The 21,054-nt window shown below is 63.6% G+C and overlaps 1 protein-coding gene across 2 annotated transcripts; it reads right to left on the bottom strand.

Annotated features, from left to right (window-relative positions):
• Positions 1-3,327: 3,327 nt before the first annotated feature.
• Positions 3,328-19,677, bottom strand: FHOD1 (formin homology 2 domain containing 1). 2 transcript variants are annotated; one of them, XM_067004155.1, is made up of 25 exons: positions 19,447-19,677; positions 13,114-13,220; positions 12,968-13,032; positions 11,645-11,712; positions 11,450-11,555; positions 11,250-11,344; positions 10,761-10,872; positions 10,434-10,528; positions 10,202-10,345; positions 9,884-10,089; positions 9,692-9,802; positions 9,355-9,378; positions 9,080-9,173; positions 8,927-8,982; positions 8,159-8,319; positions 7,009-7,919; positions 6,606-6,758; positions 6,242-6,424; positions 5,876-5,995; positions 5,507-5,668; positions 5,240-5,430; positions 4,964-5,156; positions 4,718-4,877; positions 4,454-4,630; positions 3,328-3,735 (listed from the first exon to the last, which is right to left on the bottom strand). In XM_067004155.1, exons 1-25 carry the CDS (start codon positions 19,615-19,617, stop codon positions 3,653-3,655), a joined length of 3,948 nt encoding a protein of 1,315 aa, XP_066860256.1. In that variant the 5' UTR covers positions 19,618-19,677; the 3' UTR covers positions 3,328-3,652. The 2 variants fall into 2 exon arrangements, with proteins under 2 accessions (XP_066860256.1, XP_047934683.2); XM_048078726.2 differs by lacking the exons at positions 8,927-8,982; positions 9,080-9,173; positions 9,355-9,378 and having other exon boundaries at positions 19,447-19,676.
• Between the last annotated feature and the right edge of the window lie 1,377 nt (positions 19,678-21,054).

Below are 21,054 nucleotides of genomic sequence, written 5' to 3'. Positions count from 1 at the left end.
TCAGCCTTAGTCCCAGGCTTTGACCCACACCTGTGGGGGTTTTCAGCTGGGTGGGCACAGCCCAGCTCCTGGTGGGCTGGATGGACCTTCCTGCTCCTGGAGCAGCTCCAAGCACGTGCCCTGCGGCCAGCAAGCCTCCTGCACGGGCTGCTCCCCAGGAAAGAGTTTCCGGCAGGTGCTTAGCACCCAGCCACGTACCCAGCCCGGATCTTTCTTGTTCTAAATCCCCTTTTCGGAAAATCCCAGGCTCTGACCTGTTGGTTCAGGTTGTGCAGGAGCTCCAGGCGTTTACAAAACACGTCCCCACTTCCAGCCGGATTCATGGCTTCAGGAGAGGTTTCACCTTCTGGAAAGCCGTTCCCCGGTGTGACACCGAGCGTTTCTGCCTGGATGAATATCGCGTGTCACCATCCCCACCCAGCCCTGGCAGCCTCCTCGCCACTGGGCTTCCTGCGCCATGGTGTCCCTGGGGCTGAGCTCCCCAGACACACTGCCAAGAGCTGGATTAGCACTGTGGGGACCTCTTGCCAGGGCTGGGAAGCTTTGGTGACACTCAGGTGCTGTCACAGGCAGGGGTACCTGGCCCTGCACCCCTTCCCAGCATGGTACCCATTCCAGTCCCCACCAGCAAAAGGGGGGGGAAGCTGGCTGGCATCTCCACTATCTTCATCCCTAGAGCAGCTCAGGGCCAAACACTTTTCTCCATCACCTCAGCCCAACATCACCGCCCGTCTCCCTTCCCTGTGGTTGCTGCAGGTCCTCAGCCTTGGTATTAGGGTGATGGAGCAAACGCGGCTTCCTCTTGGCCACGAGACCGGTCCAGGAGCATCCCCAGGTGACATCCTGCCTCCTCCGCCCCGAGGGACCAGGGCAGTAGGTCACAGCCGCGGTGACCTGGATCCTGCCCTCCGCCTCTCTGCTCCGTGCTGCCGGGAAGGGCAGGCGCGGAGCCGAGTGTGTCAGCAGCCTGGGCTTGCTCAAGAGGCAAAGGATAAGTCCTGCAGCGGAGACGGCAGGAGGAATTTGGGGGAGGCACCTGGCAGGTGGCCAGGTCTTGCAAGAAGTTCTCTTGATGTCTCTAGCCCAGGAACAAATGTGAGGTTATGATGTCTGCGGTGCCCGAGCACGAATTTAGGGAGGGGTGGAGGAGGCAGAGGACGTCTTGGAGCACAAGGGGACAGGCTCCTGCTGTAGTTCTTCGCACCCTAACGGTGAGGAGACAAACTGCTGCAGGAAATAGCAGATGCAGCACCAAATTCTGCTGGGCTCGATCCCGCTGTCCTCTGCTTGCCTCTGCTTTCTGGCGCGGGGCCAGGTCTTGGTGGGGTTCGGGTGCGAGACCCGGAGAGATGGCAGAGTGCGGGAAGAGAGGAGCAGGTCCCAGCCAGGCAAACAAATGTCCAGGACCAAGGAGGTGGCTGTCACCTCCTGTGACAGCGATCACCCGGCCGCAGGACATCTCGCAGGGGACAGCAGCTGTGTATGTGCGTGTGGGGGATTTGTCCACTCCCTGGGCAGCAGAGATGAGGACAGCGAGCCGAAGGCCCCCAGGCGACTCCCCGGGGACCCACGGGACACGGGGTGCCGGGGCAGCCGCTGTGGGGACACGGCCTCGGCGCGGTGCCGTGCGCGTGGCCGCCGTGCCCCCTCGTGGCAGCAGGACACAGCTGGGACCGCGGGTGGCCCGGGGCCAGCGGCACGCTGGTGGGTCGCCACGCGGATGGGGACAAGCGAAGGGCTGGAGATGTCACCAGCAGCATCCTCTAGTGCACTCCTGGGGGTGCAGCACCCTGGGGCATCCCAAATGCAGTGCTGCTGGTGGCACCCAGGGCTACACATGCTCCGTGTCCCCGAGGAGACCCACGCAGCCCTGTGGGGACCCACAAAACTGCCTCTGCTCCTCCATCCTAACATCCCGCTACATCCTGGGGGGGGGGGGGGGGGGGGGGAGGGTGGCACGCTTGCCTGATGGCTTTTTTGGCACCAGGCTCTTGTGCCGCGGCCAAGCCAAGCACTTCAGGCGCCTCTCAAGGGCAGCGCGTGCCGGGGGCCGGGCAGGGAATCTTGGAAACATCCCCAAGGCTGCAAAGCCAAAAAAACAGCTGGAAGATAAATGAAGAGGTTGGCAGAGGCCTTCAGTGAGGACACGGCCTCTGGGGGGTGGCATTGCCTCAGTTTACCCACCCCATGAGCCTGAGACATGTGGTATCCGAGGTGATGCTTATAATGTCATTTGTGTCCCCTGCTGCAGGGGCCCTCCCACCCCGCTGCGCATCGCCGCGTGCCGACCCCCTCGCAGCTGCCTTGGTGTCCCCGGGCACTTCTTGTCCTCCATCTGGGGACCAACCTGAGCCCCACGCCACGTCCTGCAGCACCTCTTGGACACCTGCAGCTCTTGGCACCTGTGTGGCTTTGGGGCCATCACAGGCACGTGGGCTGGTGACCGAGGCCACTGGCGAGTCCAACGTCCCCAGGGTCTGGTGGCGGGGGAAGACCCCGTGTGGCGGTGAAGGCGAGGAAGGAGCTGCCCTGCCCGGTGGAGTTTTTCTTCATTCTTTGAAAGCCACAGAGACCTGCTGTGCTGGATTTGGGGCCGGCGGCAGTGCTGGGGCAGCGGAGCTGCGGTGATGGATGACGTGACACCCTTCCCAAATGCCTTCGCCGTGGGTGGCGGCGCCCCAAGCACAGTGACCTCTGCTGCGGAAAGTGGTGAGATATCTCCTGCCACAGCGGGATGCTCAGAAATGGTACCCGCCGGCTCCTGGTTTGGGGTTTAATTCATGCCCAGGACGGCCAGGAGGTGGCATGGACACGGGGACAGGGAGCTGCTGTCCTTGCAAAGCCGGCCTGTCTCTGCCAAGTGCACGGAGATGGTGCCACAGCCAGGCTGGCAGGGACAAGTACACGTCCCATGCCCAGGGCCTGGTCCACCAAAAACACCCCAGGAGAGGGCTACAAGGGAGAGGTGTGTTTGGATCGGGGCGTTGCAGCGCTGCCCAGTCTGTTATTTACCATGCCATGGCCTTGTGCTCCATCCTGCCCTTGAGCGTGCAGCCTTGAGCCTGGCCCGGTGCTGGCAGCAGTCCTCTTCCTGGCAGGGTCCCCTGGGTGTCCCAGTATGGGGGGATCACACTGCCCCCGGCCCGTGAGCTGTGGGGTCCCTGCCCTCCTGAGTGGGGGTCTGCAAGGGCTCCATCTCCACAGCCCGAGCCCACCCTGCTCAGCGCCGGGGTGCTGGCTGCCCCAGGGCTGCTGCAGGGAGCATCGCCCCAGCCCCGAGATCCTCCAGCACCCCAGTCCAGGAGCAGGGACAAGGGACAATGCCACCAGCACACATCACAACACTTTATTGCCACAGTGGCCACTGGCCAACCCAGTTCCCAGAGGGGGTCCGGGCTGGGGCCAGGGCCGGGGCCGGGGCCGGGGCCGGGGCCGGGGCCCCCTCTCCCGTCGTACTGCTCGGACCCCTCCACGACTCACACTCTCCCCGTCCTCCATCCTGGCCCCCACGGAGCAGCCTCACAGCATCGCTCCCATCCTGTTCCGGAGCCGGACGCCGGACCAAGGGTGCTGAGCGTGCCAGTGTCCTTCCCGCGTCCTTCCCTGCGGGGTGCGGGTGGCAGGGCCCCCCCGGGTTGCAGGGGCGGTCAGGTCACACCTCCATGCCCGGCGCCCGCCCCAGGCCCAGCGCCTGCACCAAGTCCTCGCTCAGCCCGCTCTTCAGCGTCCGTCGCACTGCGGGGAGAGGAGAGCGGCTGCTGGGGCCCCGTGTGCTGGGGAGGTGGCCCTGGGGTGGGGGACGAGGGATCCTGGTGACATGCTTGGGTCCCAGGGTAGGTCCTGTGCCCTGTGGCTGGGGCTGTGTGGGCTCCGGAGCAGTCAGTGGGGATGGAGGCAGGGCATGGGGACAGGGACAGGGTATGGGGTGGTGTGGGGACAGGGACACAGAGATGGGAGTGGGACACAAGGATGGGAAAAAGTACAGGGACAGGGCATGGGGACAGCAATGGGACAGAGCATAGGGCAGCGAGGGGACAGGGACGCAGACACAGGACAGGATACAGAGGGGACAGACTAGATGGACCAAGAGATGAGACAAGGTAGAGGGACAGAGGCAGAGCACGGGATGCAGACATAGGGACAGGGATGCGGAGATGGGACAAGGCATCTGGGCAAGGACACGGACATGGCAGAGTGCAAGGACAGAGCACGGGGCCAGGGACACTAAGATGGGACGGGGACACAGATGGGAAAGAGTATGGGGACAGAGCAAGGGGACAGAGATGGGACGGGGCATGGGGATGGAGATGCACAGATGGGAAAGAGCATCTGGGCTGGGACACGGGGTTGGGAGAGTACAGGGACAGAGCATGGGGACAGAGAGGGGACAGCACAGGGCGGCAGGGACAGAGAGGTGGGACAAGGCGCGGGGACAGTGACAACAGGGACTCACGGGACTTCCTGTTGCCGCGGGACCTCCTGCGCTCCTTGTTGGCACAGGGCCGGGGGTTGGCACTCTGCGTCACCGACTTCACCAGGCGGTCCATGATCTCGTCTGAGGCGTCATCAGGTGAGCTGGGGACGTCCTCCTGGGCCGGGGAGCCTGGGCTTGGGGTGACATGCCCTGTCCCTGCGTGGGGGTATGAGGATGCTGGCATCAGCCCGGTGTCCCCATGGGCTGCCCCGCTCTGCTGTCCTGTCCCCAGCCCGCTCCTACCCCGGCTGGCCCGGCTGCGTCGGGCAGGGACGTCTGTGGGCAAGCTCAGGACGCTCTTCATGCTCTCATGGCCCACCTCCGCCTGCTCCTGCTGCTCGGGGCTGGCCGACACCACAGCAGGCGGTGCGGTGGCCTCGGCGATGCTGGAGAACTTCTCGGTCTGCAGGTGGGCGAGAGGCGGCCGTTGGGGACATGGGGCGGCCCTTGGGGCGCTGGGGGGACGCGGCCAGCGGTGCAGCCCCGTACCTCGGTGATGAGCCGCCCCCGGGTCTTGTTGCGCTCCCGGTGGGCGGCGCGCTTCTTCTGCTGCTGCAGGACGCGCTCCCGGCAGGTGCGGTACTCCAGGGCGAACTCCCGCAGCAGCTTGCAGATGGGCATCACCTTCACGTCCCGCACGGCGCTGACCGGGTACCCCAGGTACAGCAGGAAGGAGTGAAACCTGCAGGGACGCCGGTCACCGCAGGTCCTTCCCACCACGGGTGGACCACGGGGCCAGGGGTCTGCTCGCGGAGAGCCGCCCACCTGTTGAGGACGCGCCTGTGGACCACCTTCAAGACGACGATACGTTGGGTGCTGTCCTTGAGGAAGTCCGTCAGCTTGCTCTTCAGCACCGGCTTGGTCTCGTGCTTGGCGATCACCTTCAGGTTGTCCCAGGAGGCCTGGCAGCGCCGCTCCAGCTGCACCAGGCTGTTGGCCAGCTCGTCAAAGTCGACCTGGAGGAGGGAGATGTCAGCCCTCGGGGTGGTGTTGGTGGTGGGGTGGAGGTGTGGGCTCTGGGCCTGGCCTCACCTTCGCGGAGCGTGTGATGGAGGCGATCTCTGAGTAGAGGTCCGTGGTTTCTGGGAACTTCTCCACCACCATCTGGCAGAGGTGGTGGAGCAGGGACTGCCGGTGCACCGTGTCCTTCACTTCCGAGACCTTCTCCAGATAGCCCAGCTCAAAGCCTCTGCTCTGAAACCCCAACAGACTCAGCAGGGCCCCTCCACCCTCCCAACCTCCAGCAGACCACATGGACCACCACCAGCACCCACACCACCCAGCCTCAGGCACCTTCCCAAGCCTCACGTGGTCCCTCTCGGGTACCCACATGCCATGGTCAGTCTCATCATCCTTGCAGCACCCATGACTGGCTGCGTCGCCCCGCACCCCGTTCCTCACCTGGGAGCCATTCAAGAAGTTGCCCATGGCCAGCAGTGTGGCCAGGATGCACTTGAAGGTGTGATTTTTGGCCAGCTGCTCCATGCCCACTTTCAGATCAAACAGCGGCTCTGCTATCTCCTGGATGAGGATGGGGGCAGGTCAGACCCCTTGGGTGTCACTTCCCTTGGGGGCTTCAGCATTTGCCCTCAAACATGAGCACAACCGCCCCACGCTTGCCTTAGGGACCTGCAGCCTGCCCCCAACCAGAAGGACACCTCCCGTACTCAGACATGGCCACGTCCCACCAGGAACTCACGTGGCTCATCCCAGGGACCCCACTGGGGCTGGCAGTGGTGAGGAGGGATGGGGTAGGTGGCCCCGTACCTGCTCCAGGCTCTCATAGTCCAGCTTGAAGGCCCAGAGCTGGAGTCTGGCCGTGAGGTCGCTGATGGAGGACAGGGAGAGCAGGAACTGCTCCGCAGAGCCCAAGGGCACGTCGGGGTTGGCCAGCTGGGCCTCCTGGATCTTCTGCTTCTCCTCCTCAGTTGGGACCATGGTCAAGATTTTCTAAAGCAGGCAAGGGGATACGTCAGACTCCAGCCACATCGCCGCTCCCCATGCTGGTGGGAGATGTGACGTGCCACCTCAAGGCCATCTACATTGTGCCACACTGCCAGCATGGGCACGGAGACCTCCTGGTCAGGGGAAAGGACCCACACGAGGACCCTGTTGGGGCCCAGCTTCTCACCTCGATCCCTTCCTTATTGACCGCAAACTCATCGAAGTTGAGCACGGCCGTCTTGATGATGTGGACGGGTGGCAGCACCGTGAGGCCGATGTTGATGGCGTTGCTCCTCTTGGGGTCCAGCACCACCACCACCTTCTTCCCGTCGGTAGCTTTCTGCAGGGAGGACAGGGCGGAGGCTGGCAGCCAGGCAGAGGGCTCACCTTCATGAGAGCACCACGGACATGAGCCGGAGCTAAGCAAACGCATGCACCGACCATCCGCCCTGCCCCAACCTCCCCGCTGAGCCTCGGGGCTGTGGGTGCCCGTCAGCACAGGGTCAGGGTGATGGTGCATGCCCAGGGGACCCACATGAACCAACAGCCACCCAGTGCTCCCCCAGCTGATGGTGCCAGCTTGCTGGTACCTTGGAAGCCGGCACCTCCTTCGCCCGGGACTCGAAGAGATGCTCCAGTTTGGCAGTGTTGACCTCAACGCTTTGCAGGGATGCCCACAGCGTCGCCTGCCCAAACCTGCCCGGCCCCACAGAGCCATCTAGCTGCTTCAGCTCCTTCCAGAAGAGCTTCACTGTCCTCTTCTTCTTGGCTTGGGAAGGGCCATCAGTGGCCGAAGGGCCTGAGAGCCCTGGAGGGGGTGGGCAGCCGGGGACCATAGGAGGTGGAGGGGGAGGTGGCGGGCAGCCAGGGACCATAGGAGGTGGAGGTGGAGGTGGTGGGCAGCCAGGGACCATAGGAGGTGGAGGGGGAGGTGGTGGACAGCCAGGGTCCATGGGAGGTGGAGGGGGAACCATGAGAACTCCAGCGCTCGCTGCCTGGATGCCGGGAGGAAGGAAGGAGCCATTGGCTATGGGCCCCGTGTCCAAGATGTCAAAGTCTTCCTCCTCCCCCAGGTCAGTGAAGTCCAGGTCCTTGATCTTCAGCTGCACGGGGCTGGCCTGAAGGTGCTCCCACGACAGCTCCGTGTCCTTCTTGATGGGCATCATCATGGTTTTCTCCAGCTTCTGTGTGTGGGTCTCAGCGTCGATGTTGGATGCGGCACGTGCCAGCTTGGCATGGGCGCTGGCCACCGGCCCGTCCGGAGCCCTGCCATGGAGCCAGGTGCTCTCCTGCTCCCGACCACCGCGTCCCTCAGCGCAGCTCTGCCTGCTGCCCGTCTCCTCCTCACCCTGGCAGGGGGAGGACGACAGCCCCTCGGGGAAGACCTTCTGCCTCCCCAGCTCCGAGGAGCCCTTAGCGTAGAGCATGTCCAGCATGAACTTGGTATCGGAGGAGATGGCGCTGCAGGAGTCGGTGGTGTCCTGCCGGCCTGCGTGGGACCCTGCAGGGAGATGGGGAGGGGGTGAGACAGCCCGCCCAACAGGAGGGTGCTGCTGGGCTGCACGTCGAGTTTGGGGAACTTTCCCTGGTGGGAGCACGCTCAGACACTGGTATTTGGAGTGGGATGGTACCAGCACCTCCATGGCACCCAGCATCATGGGCCAGAGGGACCACTGCCACCCACTCCCGGATCCTGGTGGGCCCAGAGGGGACATGCTCCAACCCCATTCCTGCACATACTCATGCTGGTTGGCTCCGTCCCGGGCTCAGGGGTGCCGCTGTCCCCATCCCAAGCGACGAGATGCTCCGCAGCAACATCGCTGAGGATGTCGAGCCGTCCCTTGGCCATGGCGGAGATCTTCTCCTTTTGGGCAGCAGCCAGGTTCTCGAGGAAGCGAGCTCTGCGAGACAGGGGCAGCCATCAGCTGGGGGCACCAGGGGGCAGGGGAGGTGGGGACGGGCAAACCACACCACATGGCACCACACAGCAAGCACCGCACGGGCCGGGTCCTGCACCAAAACCCCCGGCACCAGCCGCACCACAGCAGGGTCCATCCATGCCCCCAGCTGCCTCCAAGCCCTTCAGAGAGATGGGTAATGCCACTATGGCTTGGGGATGGGGGGACAGGGATGCCACAGCCCACCAGGAGCCGAAGGCAGGGGAAGCATGGCCATGTAATGGTGAGGCTGGCAGGGACCTCTGGAGGTCACCTGGCCCAACCCCTGCTCCAGCAGGGCCACCCAGAGCAGGTTGCCCAGGACCATGCCCAGGTGGCTTCTGAGCATCTCCAAGGATGGAGACTCCACCACCACCTCTGCCACCATCACTCTTTGGTCCCAAGCTGGTGTTCACCATGACCCTCAAGCTGTGAGACCGAGCTCCCAGGAGGGCACCACGGTGGAGCTGGGACACACGAGGACCCTCCTCCTGCTCCTCGGCCCTCCAAGGCCAGATACCTCTGGCCTGAGTAAGCGCATGCCTGGAGACACACGCATGCCTCTACTTACTCAAACCTCCTCAGAATAGGCTTGTCCCCATGCAAGGAGGGGGCATCCTCCCGCCTGAGGGAAAACAGGGGTTAGCCCCTGCTAACGGGGGTCTCCTGCACCCACCCCCCAGCCCCAAGGCATGGCCTGGGGACCCCCATCAAGAACTCCCCTTGCCTGGGTGCTGCATGGTGTTGGCGACGTGGGGGCACCGTCCCCATCATCAGAGCCACCAGGAAGGTTCTTGTGGACGATGCCAGCTCCAGGGCTGCACCACCAAGGAGCACCATTAACGGGGTTTGGAGGGCACTGCCACCCCAAGTGGGACCCCGGTGGCATGGGGGTCCCAGCCATCCAGCCAGGACACAAGCAGAGGAGATGCAAGGGCTGGGAACAGCAAGCGGGGTGCACCGGGAGGCATCACACGCGTGCAAAGCCTGGGCACTTACCAGACAGGGGCAGGTTGGTGCAGCCTGCAAAAGGAAAGATAGAAAGAGTGGGCAGAGGAGAGAATCAGCACGGCCAGAGAAGAGGAGCAGGGGGGAAGAGATGGAGCTGGAGAAGAGGCGTGCGTGTCCCAGTGGGGCCAAATGATGCTGTGAAAGCCCTGGCTGGACCACCTCAGACTGTCCTCTCCTGGCTTGTGCATCTTGCCGGCCCCGATGCCTGCCTAGACCCCGCTGCATCCCCAGTGCTCCCTTGGGACAGGTGTACCCCAGCAGGGACATGGTGGTGGGACCCTCCTTGCCTTCAGCCCCAGGGCACCATCCCCGCCTGGCTGCTTACTTGTACACGCTCCTCTCCCCGGGGCCTGGGGGCTGCTCCTTCTCGGGCGAGGTGCACGGCAGAGACAGCCGCAGGCTGGACGTGCTGTTGTAGGTGCTCTTTGGGCATGGCCTGGAGAAAGAGGTGGCACTGATGGAGACCTGGGGGGGACCCCCCATGCTGCATCCCGGTATCCTCACATCCCATACTTACTCCGCTGGGATGCTCGGCTCAGGGCTGTCCTCAACGGGGGGCTCCTTTGGGGTGCTGGGGCTCCCCAGCACAGGCTGGGGGTCGGGGCTAGGCTCGGCACAGCTGCCCTGAGCACGCCACCCGCGCCGGCCCTCATCTGTCTTCCTCCTCTCCTTGCGCCCACCCGGCGACGGCTCCTCCACCCCGTCCTCCAGCTTGAGAGCGCTCTGCAGAGGGGACGGGGACGCCCGGTGAGCCCCCTGGGCACTGCTCCCACCCCGCACACCCACCCTCCCCAGGGAAAGGGACGTGGACATCGCCCCAGGGTGCCCCGCTCACTTCGTAGAGCACGAACTGCTGCTTGAGGTCGAGGTCGGTGCCCTTGCTGCTCAGGTACTGCTGCACCACCCTCTCCATGCCCTGCTGCTCCAGGCAGTCCGTCACGTCGTAGAAGGAGTCCTGGTCCGGGAGGGCAGCCAGCGTCTGGCCAGGAGCAGAGGGACAGGGCTGGGACGGGTGCGATGGGGACAGGGTGGCCCCACGGCACGGCATGGCCACCCCCGGTGCTGACCTTGTTGATGAGGGTCATCGCGAACACCAGCAGCTCCGTGTCGGCCCCGTTGCGCTGCTGCAGGATAGCCATCAGGTTGGACCACGGACACACGCCTGGGACAAGCGACGGGTGCAGGTGACACCAGGGCTGCAGCTGGGGCAGGTTTGGGACACAGCACGCTGCATCCCCAGTATCTCCCCCCATCCCCATCCCTGCTGGGGGCTCTTGGTGGGCTCCCATGGGCTGTGGCCATCACACAGGGGGTTGGCGTGGGACAGACAACGTGTCCTCTGTGTCGAACCATCCCCAAGCAGGGATCTCGCTGGCAGCTGGGGCTGCACTCACCTCTCGCCTGGTCCACGGCATTGACGGCACGGATGAGGAGCAGGGCGTTGGGCTCCGTGTACTCCACAAACACCAGCAGGAGCTTCAGCGCCATCTTCACCACCAGGCGGAACTGGGACAAGGGACAGCGGCCGTGGCAGGGCGCTGCCAGCACGGGGTGGCTGTGCCCGTGCCCCAGGGCTGGTGGCTTCACCACCAACTCTGGGGACAGGTCACGGTGCTGTGGGGCCAGGGTCCTACAGCTGGGATCCTGATGTCCTATGGGCACTGAGAAGGGGCCTGGGGTGGGACCCCCCCCTCTTATGTTCAACCTCTGTGCCCAGGAGCATGGTCACATTTGTCTGGGGACTCTGGGTGACTTCTGTGAGCAGCACCCAATGAGCCTGAGGGTAGGAAGGCACCAAGCCCATTCCGAAGGCGAGGTGTGGGGTGAACCCCCCAAGGGACAGCACATGGGGACAGCCACAGAGAGGGGTCACTGCTGCTTACCAGGCTTCCCGACAGCGTGTACAACCACTGGACGGTCTCGTTGTGGTTGATGACACCCTGCATCCCGTCCACGAAGAGCATGATCTGGCTCAGGGCTGCAAGGCAAGGTCACGGGATGGTAGCCACCCTGAGCAGAGCCTTCTCCACCCTGCAAGAGGGACACCCCCAGCCTTCCACCACCCCCTGGACCAAGTACCAACCACGGAGGATGTAGTTCTGGTAGTTCTGATCAGCCTCTGCCCCCACTTTGATCAGGCACGTCAGCCCTTCCAGGTTCACAAACTCGGGCACCAGGTCCTTGTCCTCCTGCAGGGAGAAGCCCAGGCGTTGTCCCAGCGCATGTGGTGGGGACAAAGCCAGCCCCTGGCTGGGGACTCGGACCTGGGGCCACCTACCTGGAAGAGCTGCTTGAGGGAGAAGAGGGAACGCCGCAGCTCTGGCCCCTGCGAGTTGTACAGCTTCTCTGCAAGGAAAAGGGTTGGAACAGGCTGCCCGGGGCAGTGGTGGCGTCCCCATCCCTGACGTGTTTCAGAGACGCGTGGACGTGGCACTAAGGGACATGGTTTAGTGGTGGGACTTGGCAGGTCAAGTGGTTGGACTTAGTGATCCTGAAGGCCTTTTCCAACCTGGGTGTTTCTATGATTCTGTGAAACGGGAGATGTGAAGTGATGGCCTGGCCAGGAGCTCCGAAATGCTCCCAGTGCCAGCACCGGCTCTCTGGGGCACGTGGCCACACAAGGGTGGAACAGCAGCAGCTCCCCCTCAGCTGCTTATTTCAGCGCTGCCACCTTCCTATTTTCTCTCTTTTTTTTTTTTTTTTTTAATTTTTCTGCATAGACATAAATATCCCCTCTGGTTTCCTGCGCAGAACCGAAACAGGAACACGGACAGGAGGCAGAGCCACTTTTAGCCATTCCTCCCCACCGTGTGGGAGCAGCAGCCCCAGGGCAGTGCTGACCCTGCGCGAGGTTTGGGGGCATCTCAGGAAGCATCTCACCCTGCTGGGATCACCCACCATGGGGCACCGGGCGCCGTTACACCCGCTCTGCCACCCCTCTTTGTCCCCGTCCCATGGCTGGCAGCCCTCAAAGGAGGCCCACAGCTCACCAAATCCATTTTTCTCTGTTTCACTGCTTTTCTATTTATTACTTCTTTAAAAATAGCTGCGTTTCTGGTTTCCTCTCGCTTGCCCGCTCTGAACTCCAAATTGTATTATCCGAGCGTCCCAAGTTCCCCGGGTCAGGTTCGGAGCTGTAACGAGCCCCAGGCCAGCTGCCCACGCTGCTTCCCAGCCAGGCCGACGAGCGCTCTGCCAAACCCCAGCTCCCGGCATCCTCCCAGCCGCGCTGCCGGGCCGATGGGGCTGGGGCACGGAGCAGCCCGGAGCCTGGGAACCGCAAGCGGGGAGCGCGACCCCGACCCCAGCCCCGGTCCCTGCCCTCCCCTCCCAGCACCGCTCCGCTCCGTGCTGGCTTTTCCCCCTGCTCCGGATGGAAAGACTCGAGCTGTCCGAGCGCTCTTGTCCCCGTGTAAGCCGTTTGTTTGCATTCTCCACGGCTATATTTAGGTCTTGCCTGGATGACCCAAAGTACCCGCAGTGCGCGATGCGTTCCCAGCCTGAGAAGCAGAAGCCCCGACCTGCAGAGGGGGGAGGACCCCGGCAGCCTCATGGCACCACGAGGCCACCACCACGGCCACCACCACCCAGCCCGGCTCACCGATGATGGCGTGGACGCGGACGGAGAGCTGGGTGCGCAGGATCAGCGTTGGCCGCCGGCCCTTCCTGGGGCGAGGGGGAAGGAGGGTGAGCGCCGGCGCTCGCTCACGCGGCGTCCCCGTGTCCCCAGTGCCCTGTGTGCCTCACCTGACCTCCTCGTAGAAACCCTCCAGGTCATCCTTCTGCTCCAGCAGGGACAGGTCGAGGTCCAGGTAGTGGCCGGATGGGGAGACCTGCAGCGTGCAGTCCTCCAGCTGGGGATGCAGACAGCCGGGATGAGACACGAGCCACCGGGATGAGACACGAGCCACCGTGCCCACCTCGTGTCCCCACCGGTGACAGTGATGTTCCTGCCGGCTGCACAAACCCACGTCCCCAAGCTGGTCCTGCAGGACCGCAGGTGACACCACCTCGTCCCCCCCGCAGCGCCATCCCCACGGGGACGTGTCCTCCCTCCCAGCACGCCGCAGGGAAAGCCCAGGGGACCAGCATCGGACCTGGGGGGGAAACACGAAGCCCACACCAGGAAAAAACACAGGGCAAGGGTGGCACCCGTGCCATCGACTGTCCCTGGGGCGGGGGACCCAGCCTGATGCTGCCAGCGTGTCCCGCAGCGGGGAGCAGTCGGGGCAGGGCTGGTTTCCTCCCTCACCCCCGCAGCAGCACACAAACACGGCAAGCCCTGCACGGGTTTCCCAGTGGCTGTGGGTGCCTGACCTGCCCCGTATGACTCAGCCCCGCACCCGGCCACGTGGCGGGGCGGGGAAGCATCAAACCCAGCACTGCTCCTGCTCCTAACGCTGCTCCTGCTCCTAACGCTGCTCCTGCTGCTAATGCATCCTCTGTGTCCTGGCATGCCTGCTGTGCCATCCCTCATCCCTCGCTACAGCAGGGATAAATCCCTGTTATTAATGGTCACGGCTCCACCGGCGTCCCCGCTGCTTCCCAAGGGCTGGGAGAGCTGGCAACGTGCTGGAACAGGCTGGCAGAGCACCACCAGCTCTGGATCTGGCCCCAGCGTCACCCTGTGCTTGCTCTCCGTTGAGTCACAAGCCTGCGCAAACCTTTGCACGTCTGACTTTGCCGCCAGCGGGGCTTCAAAACCAGAAGTCAGGACAGCACCGTGCCACATGCGTTGGAATAACAGCCTGGCGTCTGACCAAGCCTCCAGAAAAGTGGCAATTTGGCAGGGCAGCTCTGTCGGGTTAGACGCAGTCGTTGCGTTGTTTGCATCCCACTCCACCTGGCCATGGCAACACAAGCAAACACCATCTGAGGGCTTGCTTGCAGGGGAAAGGCTTCGAATCCTGCTCCGAGGCTTCTCCTGGGCTTCTCTGCACCCTCCCAGGCACGGCAGGATGAACCAGCACCCGGGAGCAATCAAACACAGCAAAAAGCAGCTCCCAAAGGAAAAAAATTGCCTCTGCTTGGTTGCCAGAGCCCTGCAAGCCGGAGATAACATCCACAGCTCCTATCAGGGCCGGTGACATGTCCCAGCTGGCGGCCGCACGCTTCCCGTGTGAGCTTGGCCGTGCTCCCCATGAGGGGAGCTCAGAGCCCAAGGGATGCTCCCGCCCAACAAATGCCATCCCCTGGGGATGGGGATGGGGACAGGGACAGGGACAGGCCCTCCCATGCCGGGGATGCCCTGCCAAGCCTCCCAGCTTGGCATTTCCATGCTGGACCTCACGGCTGGGCTTGCTCCTGCACCCTCGGACAAGGTTTTAAAAGATCCGAGCCTTGCGGTCATGCTGCTGGGGACAGCACGGTGGGGCCACAGGGTGACAACAGCTCCCAGTGCAGGGTTGTGTCCCTGTTCTGAGCCCTGGTGTCACCAGCAAGCTTTGATCCGTCTGCCTCCGGCATGGGAAAGCGTTTTAAAACAGCGCAGGGCCGCAGTTAGCCCGGGGACGAAGCGGAGCAGGGGGGAGGAGGAGAGCATCCCACACTCACACCTCCAGCACGCAGCTCCCATAGCGCTGCTGGCGTCCTCCAGGCAGCGGGCAGAGCAGTTTGGGGCCCTGCTGGGACCACGAAACTGGTGCTGGTGCCAGTCCGTAGAGGGAACAAGGACCCTGCACAGCAGCACGGCTCTCAGCAGCCTGGAGAGGTCTCCTGCATGCATCGAAAGCTCAGTGCCACCCCAACAGCTCCAAATTGAAAGCTGGGGAAGGTGGAAATACATGGGATCTCCCTGACCGTGAGCTTCAAAGCTCAGCGAGGACACGCACAGCCAGCAAACGACCTCCTATGGAAAGCTAGCTCTGCTGGAGCGGGACTGCCCTCTCCAAACCATGGGGCTGTGACGGAGGTGCCCCCACCGGTGAGCATGTCTGGAGGTCTCCATAGCCAAGGGAGACAAACGGACGCATCTAAAACCATCCTTGCTGTACCAGCCTTTGCCAGAACGAGCTGAATTTCTCTCTGCTGACCCACACCACTTGTCCAAGCAGGGGCGTCCCACACGGAGCTGCAGGCTGCTCCAAGCCATGTGCTGGAGAAGCATCCCCAAGGACAGCCCCATGCCACCCAGCTGGACCAGGACTTGTCCCAGCAGAGCCTTGCACGAGTGAAAGGGACGTCCGCAGGGCCAGCAGGCATATCGTTAGCTCAGGGAAGCTCCCCAGGTTTGATGTAGCCGATGGGGGAGCATCCGTCATGCTTGGGACCCAGACAACCCACCCTGGGTGCAGCAGCCTGGTGCCGCTCAGAGGTGCAACCTGTCCTGAGCTCCTACCCTGTGTGAGCAGCAGCTCCCCGAAAATCCGTATGCAAGCTGGAGCATCGCCCTTGGCCTCCCCTGGGCTGCAGGAGGACGCGGCATCCTCCTTATCTGCCAGCTGCAGAAACACTTCCCCCCGTCTCTAACACTTTCTTCTTTTTGGCAACCACAATTTCCCAACTTCGTCGAGCTGCGTAATGCTCTGGGCGGCTCTAAGAGAGCATATTTAAAGAAACCCTTTGGTGGAAACATGCGACATGGGCATGGTCCTCGCCTCCTTGTGCTGGCCTCGGGACGGACCCAGAACCCAAACCAGCCCCAGCTGGGTAAGGAGAAACCCAAAGATGCTTTAAAACCCCTGCCAGAGGCTGGTGTTGGGGCAGAGCCAGCGCAACGCCCAGATTGCGAACTGGAGAGAGCCGTGCCACGGGGCGCCCGACGCAGCTCTTCTGGGAAGGGGAATTTGCTGAAACCGGCGCTGTTTGTTCCAGCTGAGGCTCAGACTCAAGGCGGTAGTTGAACACAAAGCTCAGGATGAATTTTACACAGCATGAAGCAGGACCTGGCAGCAGCTGTAGCAACGTCTGCAGCACCCGCAGCGCACGGCATCCTTCAATCAGCACCGCTCTGCCCCCCACGCCTGGGGCTGCCACCTCTGTGCACTTCAAACTCAGGCAAATCCCTCGTGCCAGCAGACCCTGCACAGCTCGCTCTCCAAACACACGCTATAATGTCTGTAAACGTCTGCAGCTTCTCTTCTAAACTCTTCTCGCACCCGGAGGCGATGGCGGAGGAGGTGGACAGGGCCGTGGGCAGCTCTCCCCGCGCAGGAGCAGCCCCAGCACGCAGCCAAGGGCACGCACCATGCTTCGGGCACCTGGGTTCGCTCTGGGGCTGGTGGGGGTGTTTGTCACCAGGGCGCTCAGTTGCTGCCTCCTACCCTTTCCTGCCTGACGGATGGCAGCACATGGATGGGAGCGCTGCCCGTAAGGGCAGGAAAAAAAAATTAAAGCAGGAGGGCTCTGGAGGTCACTCAGCCCCAAGCTGGCCCAGACCTGCACACTTGCTCATGCGCTGCCCTCTCCACCCAGGCCTGAGCTCCTGCTTCTCACCACTACCAGAGGCACCCGTGTGGCTCAATAATCCCCAAAATCCACCAAAATCCAGAGCTCCGGGCACTCGGACCACAACCTGTTGTGCTGACGCAGCAGTTTTTTGCTCTTCTGCAGGTTTCCTGGCGAGGAGTGGGATAGCGTGGCTCCGGACAGTTTGGTTTCATAACAGTTTGGAAAATCCCTGGACTGGGGGATGAGAGAGCGCTGGTGTGGGGCACGGGTAAAGGGAGCACGGCGGCCTCTGGAGAGCGAGGGGACACCTCGCCAAGGCAGCTCCCAGGGGCAGCGGTGGCACAGAGACGGCCTCGCTGCCACCCTCTGCAATCCGGTTCTGCAGCCCCAGCGCCGCTCTGGCTGTGCCCAGCAGGCTGGTTCGCAAAGGGATCTCTGTTACAGCGGTCACACGCTGTTGTAGAAAACATGGGTTTTGCAGAAAAACACTTGGAGGGGTTTAAAAAACACACCCGCACCCAGAGGGAGCATCACCCAGCGGAGCTGCAGAACTGCTGGAAGCGAAGACGAGATAGCATCAGCTCGAGGCAGAACAATACGGCTGGGGAAAACAAAGCGGGAAGGTATTTCAGGCACAAACACGCTTTCCGGAAAACATGAAAAAGTCATCAGCTGCGGGGAGAGGAAGCGCCGAGGGTGTCACAGGGCAGGCCGGGCTGTTCGGTGGGGACACGCAGAGATGCCAGTGCGAGAAACCATCTGCCCCAGCAAAAGGCAGGGAGGGCAAATCCTGCATGGGATCCGGTGGGTCCCTGGGGCAGGTTGTCCCGAGGAGACTGCTCGGTTCTCCGAGGATGCGCAGGGGCCCGGCCCTGCTCCCTCCTGGTCTCCCCGGGAGTGTGCTGCTGAGCGGCATCCCCAGCTGAGCTTTTACAGCAGATTTATAGGGGGAAAAGAAAATAATAATAAAAAACCTGTCTACTCATTTACTAATTTTAGCGCAGTGAGTAATGGAGCAGAGAGCAGCACCTGGCACGGCGGGCACGTCCGAACGATGGGAGATATCGTGCCAGGATAAGGCTGCCCCGGGGTGCCAGCTCCTGATTCGGACCCAGCCCGTGGGATGGGAGAGCAGCCACGCTCTGCAGGGCAGGAGGCTGGCGGTGGAGGCACTGGCACGCGCGAGCCCCAACAAGCATCCCCGTGCCCGCGGTGGCACCCCGGGACCGCGATCCCGTTACAGGCAGCTCCTGCCCGGGGAGGAGGACGCATGCCTGAAATTTGAGTTCGCTCCATTCGTCATGTCTCAGGCTGTTTGTTCCCAAACAGACTCCGTTTAGTCACCGCCTAAAAATCCCATGACGGTGACAACATGAGATGCTGCTGCTCTGCTCCAAGAAAAATGAAAGTGGGGATGAAAGGAGCTTGTTTGGCTCAGGGAAAGGGCTCAGAGCAACCCCCATCCCATCGCCCCCTCCTGCCCCTGTCCCTGCCTCCCCTGCCTTTGCTCCTGCGGTGCCACAGGCTGCAGGAGGGAGATGCTCGGCCATCAGTGAGGTGCTGCCAGGTCCCATGCCCACGGGGCCGTGTTCGGAAAGCAGAAAACCAGCCTGTCTCCAGCCAGAGGTGACCGTAGAGGATGCGCTGAAAGCATCACGCTAACAGAAGACTCCTGGGTGGGAAGGTCCCCAGGGAGAGGAGGCTCCAGGTTCCCCGATCCCTCTCTCCTAGCCTGGATCATGTTGGGGACAGGACGCCAGCCCAGCCTCAGACCTCCAAGACCCACAGCAGGGCACAGCGCCGTGCTCCAGCCTCCTCCCGGCCTCCACACGGAGCCCGTGTCCTCCGCTGCCCACGACATGCCGGAGGAAGTCGCTCAGCACGTTTCATGCAGCGCACGCGTTTCCGCACAGCTTTCCAGCCCCGACGTACAAACAAAAGCAGCGGGACGGGGGCCGGTGGCCCTGCGGCTCCGTGCGCTGCAGCGAGGCCGCCCGGATCCTGCCCGCGGCGTTTGGCGGCCGGAGGCTCAGCTCCGCTCCATTACAGCGTGGCACGGGAGCGCGCTCCCCAGCAGCGGTGCTGCCGCTACCCCGCGTCCCTGGCACACGAAGGCAGCTGCCGGGCCATGCCAGGGTGGCTGTCGGATGGGAAACCGCCTGAACAAGCGCAGCCACTTCCTCCGAGACGACTCACGAGGGGCCGGATGAGAAATGGCATCACCCACCGGTGGGGCTCGCCAATTCCGCCGTGACTCAGGCGGGAGCGAGGGCCACCGCTTCGGCGGGCCCCGGGGCTCTCTCCGAGCAGCCTGGGGACGTGCGGTGGCACCGCCTGCGCCCGGGTCACCCCAGGCAGCCGCCGCGTCCCCATGGCACCGCATGGACGCATGGCCACGGACGCACGGACACGGACACACAGTCACAGGAGCACTTGCCCCTTGCAGGGATGGAGCCGTGGCTTCGCCCGCTCTCTCCGCGCATTTTCCCGAGCCCCCCAGCCACAAACCACCGGCTCCTCCATCCCCTCCCGACCCCCCTCCGGACCCCGAAACAACCGAGCACCGGGGAGCCCCCAGCCCCGCTGCCCCCCTACCCACGAAGCGCTGCCCGGGGATGCTCAGCAGGGTCCCGGCAGCCCCGCTCCGCACGGGACCCCCCCCCAGCTCTCCGCCGCCGCCCCCCCCTTTACCGGCAGCGGCGCTCCGAGCAGCCGGTGCAGCGCGGGCAGCTGCGCGCCCAGGGCCAGCGCCTCCGCCACGGCGTAAACCGGGGCTCGGCGCGGCTCCGGGAAGCTGCCGCAGCCGAAGGGGTCGGCATCCTCCAGGTACTGGACCCGGCACTGCACCGCCGCCTCCGCCATGGCGGCACCGCCGCTGCCGCCGCCCCGCGCCCGCAGCTCCGGTTGGGGGGAGGCAGCGCCCCCGGCACCGCCCCGGGGCCGCCCCTGCTAACGGGGACCGCCCCGCGCTCGGGCGCCCTCCGCGGGTGCACGAGGGGATCGTAAGGGGTTTCTGCCGGGTGCGCGGGGATGTGCGGGGTGTGCCGTCATGATCCGGGTGCACGGGGATGCTCTGGGTACCCCGGGGTGCTCCGGGTGTGCCAAGATGCTTGGGGTGTGCAGGGATGGTCAGGATACCCCGGGATGCTTGGGGTGCCCCTGAGGGTGCTCAGGGTGCTCCGGGATGCTCTGGGAAACCCCAGATGCTCGGGGTGCCCCAAGGGATGCTCAGGGTGGGCCCGGGATGCTCCGGGTCCACAGGGATGCTCTGGGTAACCTGGGATGCTCCGGGCACACCAAGATGCTTGGGGTGTGCAGGGATGCTCGGGGTGCCCCAGGGGATGTTCAGGGTGGTCTAGGATGCTCTGGGTGCACAGGGATGCTCTGGGTACCCTGGGATGCTCTGTGTGTGCCAAGACCCTTGGGGTGTGCAGGGGTGCTCTGGGATGCTCTGGGTACCCTAGAGGATGCTCGGAGTGCACAGGGATGCTCAGGGCTCCCCAGGATGCTCTGAGTGCTCTGGGACTCTCTGGGTGCACAGGGATGTTCTGGGTACCCGGGGATGCTCCAGGTATGCCAAGATGCTTGGGGTGTGCAGGAATACTCAGGGTGCTCCGGGATGCTCAGGGTGCCCCAGGAGATGCTCATGGTGCTCGCAGATGCTCCAGGTGCACGGGGATGCTCCAGGTACCCCAGAGCATACTTGGAATGCACAGGGATGTTTGGGATACCCCAGAGGATGCTCAAGGTGCTCCGGGATGCTCCAGGTGCACAGGGATGCTCTGGGTACCCTGGGGTGCTCTGGGTGTCCCAAGATGCTTGGGGTGTGCAGGGATGCTTGGGGTACCCCGGGATGCCCCCCAGGATGCTCAGGGTGCTCTGGGATGCTCTGGGAACCTCAGATACTTGGGGTGTTCCAGGATGCTCTGGGTGTCCCAGGGTGCTCTGAGTGTTCTGGGATGCTCCAGGTGCCCCAGTGGATGCCAATGGGCAGCCTGCGCTGGGTGCACAGGGATGCTCGGGTTGTGCAGGGATGCTCAGGGTACTCTGTGATGCTCTGGTTGCTTTGGGATGTTCGGAGTGTGCAGCGATGCTCAGGGTGCCCCAGGATGTTCTGGGAATATCCTCACCCAGGACAGAGACACGGGTGGGCGGCAGTGCTGCGCCCTCTGCTCTGGCAGCAGGAAGGAAGGTGACGGGTAATTTGGGGCAGCTTGCCGGAGCTGCAGGCTGTGACTGTGCAGGGGACAGGATGAGAGACATAGGGGAAGGTCTCGTGGCTCCTAGACCCGCCTCACC

The sequence above is a fragment of the Anser cygnoides genome, chromosome 12, assembly GCF_040182565.1.
Source record: "Anser cygnoides isolate HZ-2024a breed goose chromosome 12, Taihu_goose_T2T_genome, whole genome shotgun sequence".
Classification (NCBI taxonomy): domain Eukaryota; kingdom Metazoa; phylum Chordata; class Aves; order Anseriformes; family Anatidae; genus Anser; species Anser cygnoides.
The sequence above is the reverse complement of the archived record's forward strand: the minus strand, read 5'-3'. Positions and strand labels throughout refer to the sequence as shown.

Bases quoted from the DNA above. Each gene is read 5' to 3' on its own strand.
- FHOD1 (XM_067004155.1), bottom strand. From the start codon at position 19,617: ATGGCGGAGGCGGCGGTGCAGTGCCGGGTCCAGTACCTGGAGGATGCC. The intron at 10,090-10,201 runs GTGAGCGGGGCA...TCCCCTCTGCAG, and splicing joins AGCAGTTCGTGCTCTACGAA to AGCGCTCTCAAGCTGGAGGA. The intron at 8,320-8,926 runs GTAAGTAGAGGC...CCTGTCTCGCAG, and splicing joins CCTATTCTGAGGAGGTTTGA to AGCTCGCTTCCTCGAGAACC.